The sequence below is a fragment of the Gobio gobio genome (genome assembly GCF_949357685.1).
Source record: "Gobio gobio genome assembly, chromosome: 23".
NCBI classification, from domain to species: domain Eukaryota; kingdom Metazoa; phylum Chordata; class Actinopteri; order Cypriniformes; family Gobionidae; genus Gobio; species Gobio gobio.
In genome coordinates, this window is record NC_137119.1 from 39,533,940 (window position 1) to 39,550,860 (window position 16,921).

General features: G+C 39.8%; 1 protein-coding gene across 1 annotated transcript; it reads right to left on the reverse strand.

The window, feature by feature from the left end:
• Positions 1-5,633: 5,633 nt before the first annotated feature.
• stub1 (STIP1 homology and U-Box containing protein 1) lies at positions 5,634-16,298 on the reverse strand. The gene is made up of 8 exons (XM_079805550.1): positions 16,056-16,298; positions 15,393-15,619; positions 13,217-13,415; positions 10,273-10,438; positions 10,111-10,189; positions 9,971-10,027; positions 9,687-9,803; positions 5,634-7,656 (listed from the first exon to the last, which is right to left on the reverse strand). The coding sequence occupies exons 2-8, from the start codon at positions 15,504-15,506 to the stop codon at positions 7,531-7,533; spliced, it is 858 nt and encodes a 285-aa protein (XP_079661676.1). The 5' UTR covers positions 15,507-15,619; positions 16,056-16,298; the 3' UTR covers positions 5,634-7,530.
• Between the last annotated feature and the right edge of the window lie 623 nt (positions 16,299-16,921).

Sequence of the window (16,921 nt, forward strand, 5' to 3'; positions counted from 1 at the left end):
CACACACACACACACACACACACACACACACACACACACACACACACACACACACACACACACACACACACACACAACAATTGGACTGAAGTGACTAAAACAGCCTCATCGTCTCTAAATGTCTCTTGATGCATGAAAACTATTAAATCTCAATAATTAATATAATCTGAAAGACTCTGTGCTGATCTTTACACATCTTTATTGGGAGTTTCTAAATGATCATGTATTTCTCAAATCATTTTTAATTAGTTTTGATGACCTGTGACCTCTGGAGTGACCTTTGATGTTTCTTTTAGTGATGCAACTCTGACATTTGATTCATCAGAAACCTGTAGTCTGAACCAGAGACTCACGCAGAGTAAAACACAAATGATTTCTACACACACACACACACACTGGATCATGAGAATGAAACACTGGATCAGTTTCCTCTGCATGTGGGCATTTTCATGTGTTTTCCTCCAGAGGGTTTTTGCTCAGAGTCACTTTGCATCGGCACGTGCTTCAGCGCTCCGAGTGTTTATAGCGTTCAGACTCACACACTTTATAACACACTGCTGTTGACCACGGTACAAAACCAGCAAACACCATGAATCTCTTCAGCAGCTTCATCTGGATTCTGACGGCTTTTATTGCAGGTAACAGAAGTCAAAGCTGCTCATCTTTGAGTCTTTAATGTTCATTTGATTTGATGAAACACATTCATGTTGTTGTCAACAGCGTCCAGAGGAATCACTGTGACTCAGCCTGAAGCTGTGACGGTTTCTGAAGGACAAAACACCGCCATTATAAACTGTAAAACTGATCCTGGGATAGATGGCTGGGGTTTAGCTTGGTATCAGCAGAAACAAGGAGAAGCTCCTAAACTCATCATTACTGGAGTAAATGATCGCTATGGTAACAGTTTCAGTCGATTCAGTGGAAATGGAGCACGAGGTGGGACTGATTTCACTCTGACCATCAGTGGAGTCCAGACTGAAGATGCTGGACATTATTACTGTAAGAGTCGCCACAGTGTCAGTGGTAGCTATGTGTTCACACAGTGATAAAGAGTCGTACAAAAACCTCCATCAGTCAGAGTCACAGTGACTGAACTGAAACTGCAGCTGCTCTCACACACGCACACACACACACACACACACACACTCAACAGTGAAGAAACGACTCAATATGATCTTATTGAACTTAAGCTTCATCAGTTTTTGACCTTTTTGATTGTGATTTTTTAGAAGTCATATTTGTCTCCTGTTATCATATTACATCCTTCATGTAGAAATTCAGTCACGTTTGATCTTCACCACATTTTCTTAATTTATGATTTAAAATATTCTCCTTTCTAAACTGCATCATCAGTGTCATAAACATGTTCTGATTGATCAGTTTAATAAGATTTAATAAGTTCATCCTTCATAATGCAAAAATTAACATCATAACAAAAACCTCAGAGCAGATGATAATAATTTAAATCAATATCTATGTTTTATAAGCAATATATTATATAAAAATGAATAAAAAAATTGAAGACCAGATCACCCAACAGGAATTGGACATCATCAAAAACAGCATATACATGTCACCATAAAATTAAAATGTACTTTATAAAGATTTAAGAAAGATCAAACTCAGTTGATTCAGTGTCTGACAGAGACTCGTGTGTGTGATGATCCTCGACTGCAGGAACACACATGGATTTGGTGTCAAATTTGGAGATTAACAGCTGACGTTTCAATCCAATACAGTAAAAAATATTCTCAGAGTCTCACAGCAGATATTCAGATTAATATACTGAAGCTGGTCTTGAAGATGCTGTCAGAATTGAATTGAATGATTAGAAGATTGAATGTTATGAAAAAGACTGATTTTACTCTGTTCTCACTTCAGTAACTGTGTGTGTGTTAATGAGTGAGTGTGTTCAGGTAAATTATCTGGAGTGTGTTTGCATATTGATCAGATGCTTCAGTGTGTGAGAGTGTTTATAGTGCTGTGAGTTTAACACTTCGTCACTCACACACACAACAATCTTCATCAACATGACCTTCATCATCATCTTCATCTGGACTCTCTCAGCGTTTGCTCAAGGTTTGTGGAGCTCAAGTTTGATATTAATTCATTTCTTCAAGTATATTGTCAAAGTTTTGAGTGTATTTTCTTCTTGTTGTGTTTCAGAGTGTAGAGGACAGATCAGCGTCACTCAGAGTCACTCAATGACAGCTCAACCAGAACAAACTGTCAACATCAACTGTAAAACCAGCAGTGATGTGTACTGGACTAGTTATGGTCATCGTATGGCCTGGTACTCACAGAAACCTGGAGAAGCTCCTAAATTCCTGATTTATCATGCAAACCGCCTCCAGTCAGGAACTCCATCTAGATTCAGTGGCAGTGGATCTAACAGTGATTTCACTCTGACCATCAGTGGAGTCCAGACTGAAGATGCTGGACATTATTACTGTCAGAGTCGCCACAGTGTCAGTGGTAGCTATGTGTTCACACAGTGATAAAGAGTCGTACAAAAACCTCCGTCAGTCAGACTCACAGTGACAGAACCGAAACTGCAGCTGCTCACACACTATCACACACACTCAACATGTTCACACACACACACACACACACACACACACACACACACACACACACACACACACACACACACACACACACACACACACACACACACACACACACACACACACACACACACACTCAACATGTTCACACACACACACACACACACACACAACACACACACACACACACACACGCACGCACGCACGCACACACACACACACACACACACACTCAACAGTGAAGAAACGACTCAATATGATCTTATTGAACTTAAGCTTCATCAGTTTTTGACCTTTTTGATTGTGATTTTTTAGAAGTCATATTTGTCTCCTGTTATCATATTACATCCTTCATGTAGAAATTCAGTCACTTTTGATCTTCACCACATTTTCTTAATTTATGATTTAAAATATTCTCCTTTCTAAACTGCATCATCAGTGTCATAAACATGTTCTGATTGATCAGTTTAATAAGATTTAATAAGTTCATCCTTCATAATGCAAAAATTAACATCATAACAAAAACCTCAGAGCAGATGATAATAATTTAAATCAATATCTATGTTTTATAAGCAATATATTATATAAAAATGAATAAAAAAATTGAAGACCAGATCACCCAACAGGAATTGGACATCATCAAAAACAGCATATACATGTCACCATATTTAAAATGTACTTTATAAATATTTAAGAAAGATCAAACTCAGTTGATTCAGTGTCTGACAGAGACTCGTGTGTGTGATCACACACTATCACACACACTCAACATGTTCACACACACAGATCTAAACATTCTCCTGCAAATGTTTTCACCAAATCAAGTCAGCAGACCAAACACACCTGAAACCAGACAAAATGGACCTGGTGGATTTTTTCTTCTTCTAATAATTTGTCTATTTTCATATTCGGCTAAAGATTGTTAAGAGATTTTGGCTATTAAAAAAACATTTAATTTAACTCCATTCAAATAAACAAAATGACTTAAAAATGTATCTTCCCATTACTTTCACAGTATATCCCAGATCAGAAAAACAGAGATTGAGAAAGCTCAAGTGAGCAATCGAATCAAATGATCTGGAAGTCATTAAATCCACATCTCTATTTTAAAAAGATTACAGATGAGGTTGTGTGAAAACAAACAGCGTCTCATACTATCGTTTGCATGGCCTACTTTCTGGTGTATATTTTGTAATATTCAGTAGTTTCTCCACATCTTTTGATCAATTAATTTCCATGACTTTTCCAGTCATCGGTCATTTTAAAAATCATTTCACTTGCATTAAGGAAAAACTAACCAATATATTTAGAGCTGAGCTTAAATCTTTTACATTTACAAACTTTGATCTTCTGTTCCTGATGGACGGTCTCTTGCTGCCCCCTGTTGGTCGTTGGTCTCATGTGCACCACATATTCACAATGCATGTTTAAACAACAATTAAGATGTTTTTCTCATAATTATGCAGAAATGAAAATCATACATGCATATGAGGATGAGTAAATGATGGCAGATTTTCATTGTTAGGTGAAATATCCCTTTAAGCACCTCTTCTAGTTATAGATCTTATGTGCCAGAGAAACAAGCGGCGGCCATCTTTAGAGTTTTATCTTTTTGCGGCATCGCTGTCAAAGAGTGATTACCTGGTGAAGTAGATTTACTTATTGTAGAGTTAACGGAAGTTATCATGAGTACTGTAATGTTTAAAGCAGATGTCATAACATGTCAGTAGCCCAGGAAGATTTTAAAACGAGCGGTTCATTCATAAATCCATAAGATCTTACCTTCATGCTGTGGAAATACAAACCGGAAGACAGAACACACAACGAGCGCGGCGCTGAAAAGGGGCGGGGCTACAGAAGCTCTATACACCTCAGTCAGGGTAGCGCCATATTTAATTTCAGACAAGAATGAATGGATGTGAGGGACAGAAGTATAGCGCATTCAATAACATAAACAACATAAAGGTTGTTCAGATGAGGAAATGTCTCGTCAGTAAAAAAGGCAGTAGATAAAAACTCCATAAAATAGTTTTTAAAGTTGTGAAAATTGTGGCCCTTTCCAAAAATCACATACTTCCCTAATAGGCATACGATGGACACTTTACTATCCCATAGGCCAAGGGAGAGGGTTTGTGAATGACAGTGAAGCGACGCAACTGATGCTGTTAGGTCACACGATAATGACAACATGGCTAATGTAGTATGTCCGCTAGGACTGAAGCGATCAACTCATTTCGTTGCATTGTACTTGTACATGTGTAATGACAATAAACTTGAATCTAATCTAATCTAAGTGGGGTCAATTTAATGGATGTGACATTTTCCTAGTGGAAGATATGAGGGGGTGCATTTCTTGGCAGACTCTCTTGCCATGTCGCGCCTGTGCACTAAACGTACTACATACTATACTGTACGTACAATATACTATTGCATCTAATGCAAAACATAGTATTAATGTACTTTCAACCAGAATTTGCTGGTCATAGGATTGAGCAGGGGCGTAAATCGCAAGGAGGGACGAGGGGGGACAGGACCCCCCTAATCTGAGGGCTGCCCCCCCCCTAAAAACCATGCTGAGTATTGTAAATAATATAATGGTATATACTTAAATAAATGTGTAAGTAGTAAAACAATACAATTGCAAACGGGACAAAAATGCGTTTTAAGTTTAGAAATTTTTTGATCAACATAAACTAATCAAGACTGACTGTAATATTTAATATGCTTTATCAACAGTATTTTCAACACTGTATTTTCTAAGAATTGCACTCACAATTTTACTGGTGGTCCACTGTATGAAGAATTTTTAGGTATAATGTCACAGTTTACTTTATTTTGATATTTAACACTTACATAGTGTCCTGCACCCACTAGTAAAAATATATTTAAAAAAGTCTGAATAATTTTTGGTTTGATAGATATATATATATATATATAATGGCAATTTATAATGTCAGAATTGGGAGATAAGAAGTCGTAATTATATACGTATGTGTGTGTGTGTGTGTGTGTAAAAAGGCACTTGCGAGTTACGCATGCCAGTTGTAATTTTTTTTGCAATTTTTTCGTTTATAGCACGCAATTCTGAGAAAAAAAGTATTTTGCGAAATAAAAAGTATTTTTTCATTAAAGTATTTTATTTTGTATTCAGTGTCGGAAACAAGCTTAGGCTACATAATATCTGGGCTTTAATGAGAGTAAAATGTGATATATAATGAGAAAGCTAATGATTGGTGTCGGTTGTTATCATGGACACTACGTCCATATTTTTTTACAATCTGTGACGTCACCCATAGGATTCTGAAGAGCAGTTTTGAAGTGTAAAGTCGGGTCGAGCTGGCCATCGCCATCTTGGCATCGCGTCACTCCCGGATAACAGAAAATGGGCAAAGAGGCGGGACGTGGGCGGAGCTGAGGTGACACGATGAATAACAGACAGCAGACAAATGGCTATCCACCTGTCACTCAAAGTGGCCACTCCCTTAATTATGCAGAACTTTAAGGCTTTATATAATGTAAACGAATGAGTTATAGAAAAAATTCACCCCCTCACAGTCGTCATGAAGGGCAAAATTAGCCGTATAGACCAAAACCACAATTTGTACCAGACTGTAAACATGTGTTCTTCTGCTGTAAAGTTGGTCATTTTAACATGAGCTCAATGAGATTCTGCTCCTTCTGGAGTCTGTCTCTAGTGGCCAGTCCATGAACTGCAGTTTAAGTCACTTCCGTATCGGCTTCAAGAGAAACAGCGGGAGGTTGCCGCTTGGTTGTTGTTCATTTTAAGGCAGCTATCTTCAAATGCACGTTCTCGCAAGGGTGCTGTTTTCGTCACCACACCTGTTTACATTCATACTAAATAGAAGAACGTACTTGTTTAGCGGTCATTGAGTAATCACTGATTCGAAATAAGTACCTACTTAAGAGGATATGAGTTTTCAGACACAGCCCAAGTCTCTCCCTCACAGCCTCGTTTTCATCTGCGTTAAATTCAACATGGCGCCTGTGCTCTTTTTTATTTTGGGTCATACCTTTAACTCTGTCGGGAAGAATAAGAATCGATTCGACACATTTGCTACAAAAAGAACCAAAATAACATTTATTGAACATGCATCCAACCTAAACTCATTACACTTCGGGAATATCTGAGCCGAGCCGGACTGTGGCGTCCAGCGACTAACAAGGGCTCTCAGACCGCGAAAATACTGATACTAAACAGGAAGTGTGTGTTTGTGCCAGGAAACTCCCCAAAGGTCCAGAGGGAAAGACAAAATCAATAGTGTGAAATAATCACTTACCTCTCGCTCTAACGCACAGACACACACAGTGAGATTAAACGTATAATAACACACCATAACGATGATGCCACAGATTCTCAGTTCGTTTGTGTTGATTGGCAGATGAATGAATGTCTAAATATATGTTGTGGATTAAACGCTCGTTACAAAAACGTTATAACCGCCATCCTGCTAGAACCCAAAGCTCGAGAAGCATCTTAGAAACATTCTACATAAGTTAGAACTGGCATGTATCGCATTCATTCCGCATGTGATCTCATAGCGACAGCTTCTAAAAACACACACACACACACTCCAATCTGCACAACACTCGCAAGCACAGAGTCTCCTCTTTCATGAGTGACTATTAGTGATGTGTCATCAATAATGTTGCGTTTTAACATTCAATGAGATTACAGCATGATAACACCAGCCGATGTTTCAGACTGAAAGGAAGTGTCTGAAGAAAACCTGCAGGATTATTCTGTATGATAAGGAAGGAGAGCAGAAAGAGTTTGAAGGACAGACAGCGCGAGAAAGAGGGTCATGTGACTCCTGCGGGGGAGACGCTCCACTGATTAAAGTGCATGAACATACAGGAGAGGATTCGATTCAGCGTGAGGAAACTCTGCTGCAGTCCGCTCGAGTGTGTGTGTGTGTGTGTGTGTGTGTGTGTGTGTGTGTGTTCAGTAGTCCTCCACCCAGCCGTTCTCCTGGATGAAAGCGTCAATCACCTCCTTCATGGCCAGATTGGGGATCAGCTGATCTTGGGTCAGCGGACTGCGGGTGACTGGGTCAAAATGGCCAACACGCTACAGAGAGAGAGAGAGAGAGAGAGAGAGAGAGAGAGAGAGAGAGAGAGAGAGAGAGAGAGAGAGAGAGAGAGAGAGAGAGAGAGAGAGAGAACATCAAATTAAAACTGCAATTTTCATCACTAAAGGCTATTGGCTATTTCAAGTGTTCTGTGCCTACATTTCAATATATGTGTTAATGACATCATCTTTCTTACTCCATGAAAAATGTCTGTTATCATTAACTAAAATTAAACCTATTAAAAAAAAATTAATTAACTGAAATATAATTATGGTCCAGTTCTGATGCTCACATGCCACTGTTGGCACTTTGGGCGGGGTCAGGGGTCAGCATGGTCTCCCTGACTGGTCTGCGGCTGTGCCGCCCCATACACAACAAACTGAGATGCTCTGTGTATTCTGACACCTTTCTATCAGAACCAGCATTAACTTCTTGAACAATTTGAGCTCCAGTAGCTCGTCTGTTTGATCGGACCACACGGGTCAGCCTTCACTCCCCACGGGCATCAATGAGCCTCGGCCGCCCATGACCCTGTGGCCGGTTCTCCACTGTTCCTTCATGACCCTGTGGCCGGTTCTCCACTGGTCCTTCATGACCCTGTGGCCGGTTCTCCACTGTTCCTTCATGACCCTGTGGCCGGTTCTCCACTGTTCCTTCATGACCCTGTGGCCGGTTCTCCACTGTTCCTTCATGACCCTGTGGCCGGTTCTCCACTGTTCCTTCATGAGCCTGTGGCCGGTTCTCCACTGTTCCTTCATGACCCTGTGGCCGGTTCTCCACTGTTCCTTCATGACCCTGTGGCCGGTTCTCCACTGTTCCTTCATGACCCTGTGGCCGGTTCTCCACTGGTCCTTCATGTCCCTGTGGCCGGTTCTCCACTGTTCCTTCATGACCCTGTGGCCGGTTCTCCACTGGTCCTTCATGTCCCTGTGGCCGGTTCTCCACTGTTCCTTCATGACCCTGTGGCCGGTTCTCCACTGTTCCTTCATGACCCTGTGGCCGGTTCTCCACTGTTCCTTCCTTGGAGCACTTTTGATAGAGACTGACCACTGCAGACCGGGAACACCCCACAAGAGCTGCAGTTTTGGAGATGCTCTGACCCAGTCGTCTAGCCATCACAATTTGGCCCTTGTCAAACTCGCTCAAATCCTTACGCTTGCCCATTTTTCCTGCTTCTAACACATCAACTCTGAGGACAAAATGTTCACTTGCTGCCTAATATATCCCACCCACTAACAGGTGCTGGGATGAAGAGATCATTCCCTTCACCGGTCATAATGTTATGCCTGATCAATGTGTATGTGTATGTATGTATGTATGTATGTATGTATGTATGTATGTATATATATATGCTAAAATGACTAAATATGAAAAAAAAAACTAAAATATTTTACAAAGAAACCCTAATCATAACAAAATTAAAATATAAAAAGTGAAAAAATAAAGATAAATATTAATTTAAAATATTAATAAATAATATAATTGTATAGTATATAAATAATACTAAAATAACACTGAGAATTGTCTATGATTACACTATATGATTTTATATTATTATATTATAGAACTGAAATAAAAGTAAATGGAAATATTTAAAAATATATATAAAAACCGACTCTAAACACAACAAAATTACTAAAATTAAAACTGAAATATAAAAATCATTTTAAAATACTAATAAAATACCGGTACTATACTTGTATACTCCAAAAACAATTTAAGCCTTTTTAAAAGATTTACGCAATTTAAATTGTTAGTAAAAAATCCATAAAATTTTTAAAAATCCATAAAAAAAATCTTTTGTGTACATTAATATTACTAAAATAACATGCTGTAATCTGATCCGCCAATCTGTGATCTTTCATCCGATCATGACGTCATCTTTCTGTGAGTCACATGGCTCAAAAAAAAAGGAACTAAACAACAACAAACGTGGCAGCAGAACCACACACACACACACACACACAGCTCAAAGATGGCAGAATTCTTGCACAAGCTGATGAAAGTGAATGTGTTTTTGTGAGCAGACCTGTAGATGTTCCTCGATGTCCTTGCGATCGTAGGTGATGCCGCTCGGAGTAATGCAGGGTTCTCTCATGAGCTCAAAGCTGATCTTCCCGCACAGGTAATCTGGGATCTCTCGCTTCTGCACATGTGATATTACACAACAATCAAACAATTTTGCACTATTATTGGGAACAGGATTTTAGACCAATGATATTTTAGTGTGTGCGGAGTGATAATCAAAATGTCTTGACATGGTCATTTCATTTGGAGATGTTCATCACAATGTTTGAAATGATTTCTTCATACCTTCCTCTTCTCATCAACTTGAGAGAAAAGTTCATCCATGTCCATCAAATATTTATCCTGCAGAGAGCAGCACAGGAAATGACATCACTTCATCAATCATACACAGCTCTGAGGTTAGTGTATGTATAAGCGCGTCTCACGTGTTTGGATTTGTTCTTGCTGATCTCGCCTCCGTTCTGAATGTCCTCGGTTTGCTTCACTCGGCTGTCGTCGAGCTCTCTGAACACAAAGACAGAGACGGACAGACGTTAGGACTCAGATGTGTGTGTAGACTCATCACTGATGCGAGCGTCACCTCTCACCTCTCCTTCTCTGCCAGGATGAGTTTGGTGAGATAAGCATGCAGCTCGTTTTCCTGGCTGATTCGTTTCTCTTCTATGCTGTTCCAGCGTTTTTTCTTGGCGATGCGAAGAGCACTTGGGATATCGTCTCCAAAATTCAGCCGCTGTTCCTTCGCCAGGTTATAGGCTGAAAACAAGCAATTTCATCACACTGCATTTGAACTGCATATCTGTTTAGACGCCTGGATGGCTTATAGGGATTCACTGATACTGATAATAGATCATTATTTATATTATTAGGCCAATAACCAATACATTGGCTGATATTAGATATAGATCTACATAGAGACTGAATTAAATTATAAAACAAGACCTTAAAATGTGCTTCAAATGAAACATCAAAATGTCTTATCCCTCAAACACTAGACACTGGACTATGAAACCTTGTATATCCACATGGCCGACATGCTTTTATATAAACTAAATGGAAAGTAACATTCATAAATATTATATATACTGTAAAATTGATCATTTAAAGGTGCAGTGTGTAGTATTTATGAGGATCTACTGACAGAAATGCAATATAATATACATAATAATAATTTGTTACATTTATATAGCGCTTTTCTAGGCACTCAAAGCGCTTTACATAGAAGGGGGGAATCTCCGCAAACACCACCAATGTACAGCACCACCTGGATGATGCGACGGCAGCCATATCGCACCCGAACGCCCACCACACACCAGCTGATGGTGCAGAGGAGACTGAGGGATGAAGCCAAATGTATATGGGGATTATTAGAAGGCCATGATGGAGAGGGCCAATGGGCAAATTTGGCCATGATGCCGGGGTTACACCCCTACTCTTTATTGAAGGACATCCTGGGATTTTTAATGACCACAGAGAGTCAGGCCCTCGGTTTAACGTATCATCCGAAGGACGGTGCTTGTTACAGTATAGTGTCCCCATCACTACACTGGGGTGTTATGACCCACACAGACCACAGGGTCAGCGCCCCCTGCTGGCCTCACTAACACCTCTACCAGCCCAACCTAGTTTTCCCAGTTGGTCTCCCATCCAGTTACTGACCAGGCTCAGCCCTGCTTAGCTTCAGTGGGAAACCAGTCTTGGGCTACAGGGTGATATGACTGCTGGTAACTATGTGTTCCATTAAACATAACTACGTTTCCAGTAGGGCTGTGCGATATTGATGAAAAATGTGATATGCGATATCCTTGCGATACGATATTGCTTTAAGCATGTAAAATCTATTTAAATTATATTAAAAAAATATATATATTTAAAAACAGAAGGATATAATTTGTGTGTTGTTTCACATTCTTTCTGGGAAAAGAAAGCATCGGTTCTGGGAAAAGGAAGCATTGAACAGTTCGAGTGTGTAACAAGACACGAAAAAAGAACGGCTTGTGCGCACATTTCGGTGTGTGTGGCAGACAGCACGAGACTGCAAGGAGTTGTTTTTCGTGTGCCCAGTCTATTCTCTGCTATATGCGTCGACATAAAACATACACTTTTCACAATGTTGAAGTAGCCTATTAAAATCATTCAGATATTGCGTGCCCTTGCGATATGCATATTGCGATATGTACATTTGCGAAATTTCGATATTTTGCGCAGCCCTAGTTTCCAGTGGAGTATAAAGACCTTACACAATGAAGCGTTATGTTTTTATTACCTTAGAATGAGGCGTTTCTATCTCCATACACCGCAGGTCCCCTTACAGTGAAGTCGCCATGTTTCTACAGTAGCCCTAAACAGACAAACTTCTCTACAGAGCGCTGGCTACTCTCTGCTCTCTCCAACGGCGACATTTTTGTCCTGTGTCGGCCACCATAGCTTCTCTATGTGCTCCGAAAGGGAGGGTTGAGCGGTCGGTGATTCGCAACCTCACCACTAGATGCCGCTACATTTACACAAATTTACACACAGCACCTTTAAATAATTATAAATTATTTATAATTTAAATAATTATTTAAATAAATTATTGGCCTATTTTACATTAGAAAGTCAACAAATTGGCATCCGTAGACTTTTTTTTCCCAGCATTAAAAATCACCATACAATTAAATAGCATGGAAAACAGTGGCTTGAATATTCTTCACTTGAATATTCTGCATTCAACAAGAAAAAGTAAATCTGGTTTGGAACAACGAAGGCAAGTAAATAATGACAGAATTTTCATGTTGGGGTTAAATGATAAAAAAATTAAATCATTCAGTTCTAATTCAAACGTGTAATGCTCATCTCTTAAAGGGGTCATTTGATGCTGTTTTAAAAGTGAATTCTTTTGATTATCGGGTGTAATAAAATAGGTTAACATGCTTTAATAATTAAATCAACACATAATTATACATTATTGCAGCTCCTCTATTCTCAGTCTGTCTGAAACGCGCTGATTTCTACAAAGCCCCTCCATCCCAAAAGCTCTGAGTGTTCTGATTGGCCAGCAGATTCAGTGTGTTGCGATTGGCCGAACACCTCGCGCGCGTGTTGGAAATGTAACGCCCCTTAACATAAAGCGCAAACTTCAGCTTCCAAGGCTTCTGAAGCATTTGTAAACACACACAGTTAATAATGTCATTGGTTTTTTCGTATCAGTTTGAGCCGGATTCTGAAAATGCGGATGATCAAGCCTATCGATCAGAACCAAATGTGCAAGAGCGACTTGAGCAGAACGCTTCACACTGGTGAGTAATCTCTGTATATAGCCGGTGTTGTGCTCTCCCAGGTTCAGGAAGCTGCCAACTTTTAGGTTCTACTGCCCAGGAACAGCTTTATAAATACATGTAGGCAGGTGTTCCCTGTTGGATAGAAATCGCTTTGGGGGAGACTATGAGCTTTGTAACTTTGCAGATCGTTTACATGCACAAACACATACTTTACACAGAAAAGGAAAACATTAAAAAGCATCACATGACCCCTTTAAATCAAAATTCCTACTACCTCTCTGTAGATTGCCGATGGCCTCCTCATAGTTCTCCAGCTCCAGCTGACACTGGCCCAGGAAAAAGTGCGCCTTCACTGATTGGCTGTCGAGCTCGAGGGCGTGTTTACAGTCGGCCAGCGCCTTGTCGTGTTGCTGTAGCTTCACGTAGCATAATGCTCTGTTAGTGTAGTACACGGCCACTGAGGGGTTACGGTTCTACACACAAAAAAAAACACGTTCAGTGAACACAGTACAACTCTTAGAAGAGCATAGAGCATGTGTATTTTTTCTGGGAACAGCCACAAAATCTTCACTTGATGAGTTAAAGGGCCAGTTCACCCAAAAATGTTGTCATCACTTACTCAACCTTAGGTTTTTCCAAACCTGTATGAGTTTCTTCTGATGAACACAAAAGAAGATATCTTAAAGAATGTTGGTATGGTAATGGCACCCATTGACTTGCATAGTAGGAAAACAATTCCATGGATGTCAATGGGTGCCGTCAACCGTTTAGTCACCAACATTCTTTAAAATATCTTCTTTTGTGTTCATCAGAAGAAACTCATACAGGTTTGGAACAACATGAGGGGGAGTAAATGATGACAATTTTCATTTTTGGGTGGACTATCCCTTTAAATGCATTACTGTACTTACCATAGTAATAAGTACAACCAAACCTAATCCTACCCTAACCCTATAGTAAGTAAATGTACTTAATATTACTCAAATATATAATTGCACTGTAACAATGACACCTTCAAATAAAGTGTAACCGGAAACCATGTTAAAAAAATTTCAAGTTACAAGTCTCTTCTGCTCTCCAAGGCTGCATTTATGTGATCAAAAATACAGAAAAACATATATTGTTAAATATTATTACAACTGTTTTCCATGTGAATGTATAGTAAAATGTAGTTTATTCCTGTGATTCAAAGCTGAATTTATCATCATTACTCCAGTCTTCAGTGTCACATGATCCTTCACAAATCTAATATGATGATATACTGCTCAAGTATTATCAGTGCTCAATTATTAAATAACGGTTCTTATGATAAATGTTAAGTTTTTGCTGCTTAATTTTTTTTGAGGAAACAGTGATGCACATTTTTAACAATTCTTGGATGAATAAAAAGTTCAAAATAACGCGTGTAACATTATAAATGGCTCACTTATGATCAATTTAATGCATCCTGAATAAAAGTACTTTTGAATTACTTACTTTTGAATGATTTCCACAAAAATATGAAGTAGCACAATGGTTTCCAACACAGATAACGATCAGTAATGTTTCTAGATCAAATCATCATATTAGAATGATTTCTGAAGGATCATGTGACACTGAAGACTGGAGTAATACATTTCCCTAGCGTTAGTCCCGCCCATTTGGGTCTGCTTCATTGGCACGCACGCACACACACTGGATTTGGCACAGGTTTTTTCACTGGATGCCCATCCTGACCCAACCCAGCACTGAGACACTGAGAGTGCTGGAACACACACACACACACACACACACACTCCTACGGCTCATTTGCAAGTCCAATCCGCCTAACCTGCATGTCTTTGGACTGTGTGGGGAAAACCCACACAACTGACACAGGGAGAACATGCAAACTCAAGCCACCGTCCCGCCCGAAGACTGAAGTAATGATGCTTTGCATCACAGGAATAAATTACATTTAGATACAAGATCTTGACTAAAAATGTATGCACCTCTTGATGGAAATAACATCACAACATGTGTGTCCATCAAGAGGTGCATCAATGTTTGCTCAAGATCTTGTATTGACAATGCAAGAGTCCAGCACTGTGGAAAGTCTCCTCCAGCACATCCCAAAGACTCTCAGTCAATTTCATGTGTGAAAATGATTCTTCATGCTCCCTCACACCCTGGACGAATCTGGACATTGTCATCCTGTAATATGGCCATGACGTGTCTTCCTACGTGGTTGTTTAAGACATTAAAAGCTACACACTCCATCAATGAGGGTTAGAAGAAACATACAGCATGCTAGAAACATCACAATCGCTGCAATAATCATCCAATCAAAGACCTTTACCTATTTAAATCCAAACAGCAACTTGTTTTTTGACCGGGCAGTGTATTTCACAATATGTTACTGTGTTTTTGGTCAAATAAACGCAGCTAAAATGTACATTCTGTGTGTACTCTGATACTCCAGCCCCACTCACAATGGCTTTGCTGTAGCAGGTCACGGCCTCCTGGTATTTGCGGCTGAGGAACAGGCGGTTGCCCTGCTCCTTGAGCTCCTGCGCGGAGGAGCTTTTCTCCGGGCTGCTCGCCATCTTCTCCACGGGCTCAGCGGTGGCCGCTCCCCCCTGCTTACCGATACGGTTCCCCGTCTCTTCGGTGAGCACCGGCCTGTCCCGGGGATCCAGATACCTGCAAACCTCTCACACTGGACAGCACACGTGACACATATTACACACAGAAATACACATTACATACATGTAGACTGCAATAACAAGAATTGTGCAATCACACAAATTACAGCAGGCTTGTAGCCTACATAACACACACACATCTGGACTCTGGTCAGCCCCTGACAGCTGTCAGATGATTCCTGACTCTTCCAGCTGAACTGTGAACATTCAACTCACGCGGTTTGACCGACAGCGAGAGTGAATCCTCACAATTGAGTCAAACTAATGAAATGTAAATGAATGATGATTAGAAGAGAAACTCAACAGAATGACATGTGGCTGACACATCTGTACGTCTACAGGCGCTCCACACGCTTGTAACCATTTGATGGAGCCCACTGGCGAGAATAAACACTATTTGACTTTACATCTGGTATTTTAAAAGTAATACATTAATAATTTCAGGCGTACCGGGTTTGACTGCTGGACTGACGCCTGTCGTTAGCAAAACCGGTAGCTATACTGGTGCTTTTATGATGACTTTTTGGTCCCTTGTCCCGATAAAAACGCTGCCAAACTCATAGTTCGACAAGATCGTGACATTAGGATGACAAATCTTCAACGCGTTCATCGGCGATCGCTAAAAACTCGACATTTTACTCGCGGGTGAGAGGCGCTAGCATCATGTTTCGGTTGTTTTGACTGTGGCGTCACGGTGACGTTGGCGGAAGTGACGAGCGGCAGTTTGTTGCCAGCGTAAGGACGCCATCTTGAGGTTGCGTGAAGAAATAACATTTAAAAACACCATTAGTATAATTACCGTCTATAATATGAAATATTTATTGCATATAAAATAAAATATAATACTTTCTATGATTTATATTTGATTATAAATACTAGCGTAGTCATATCAATCACTCACATAAACTGAAAAAAAGAAACCCCTCGTAATTTGTTGAACATAATCGATATGTTTGATGAACTATAATCGAACATAAAAATAACCTAACATTAAAAAATGTCTCACCTCTCTAAAAAAACAGGAGTTTCGGTTTTCGGGAATCTTCTGGTTTGTATCCAACAATTAAATTAATATAATGTAATTATTTTACTAAACGTTTTTAGCAAAACGTTTCTAAAACAAAACAAGTCATTCTTAAAGGGATAGTTCACCCAAATGTGAAAATTACCCCATGAATTTTTACTCACCCTCAAGCCATAGGTGTAGCCTATATGACATTCTTCTTTCAGACGAACACAATCAGAGTTATATTAATAAATGTCCTGGCTCTTCTAAGCTTTATAATGGCAGTCCAAAATTTGAAGCCCAAAAAAGT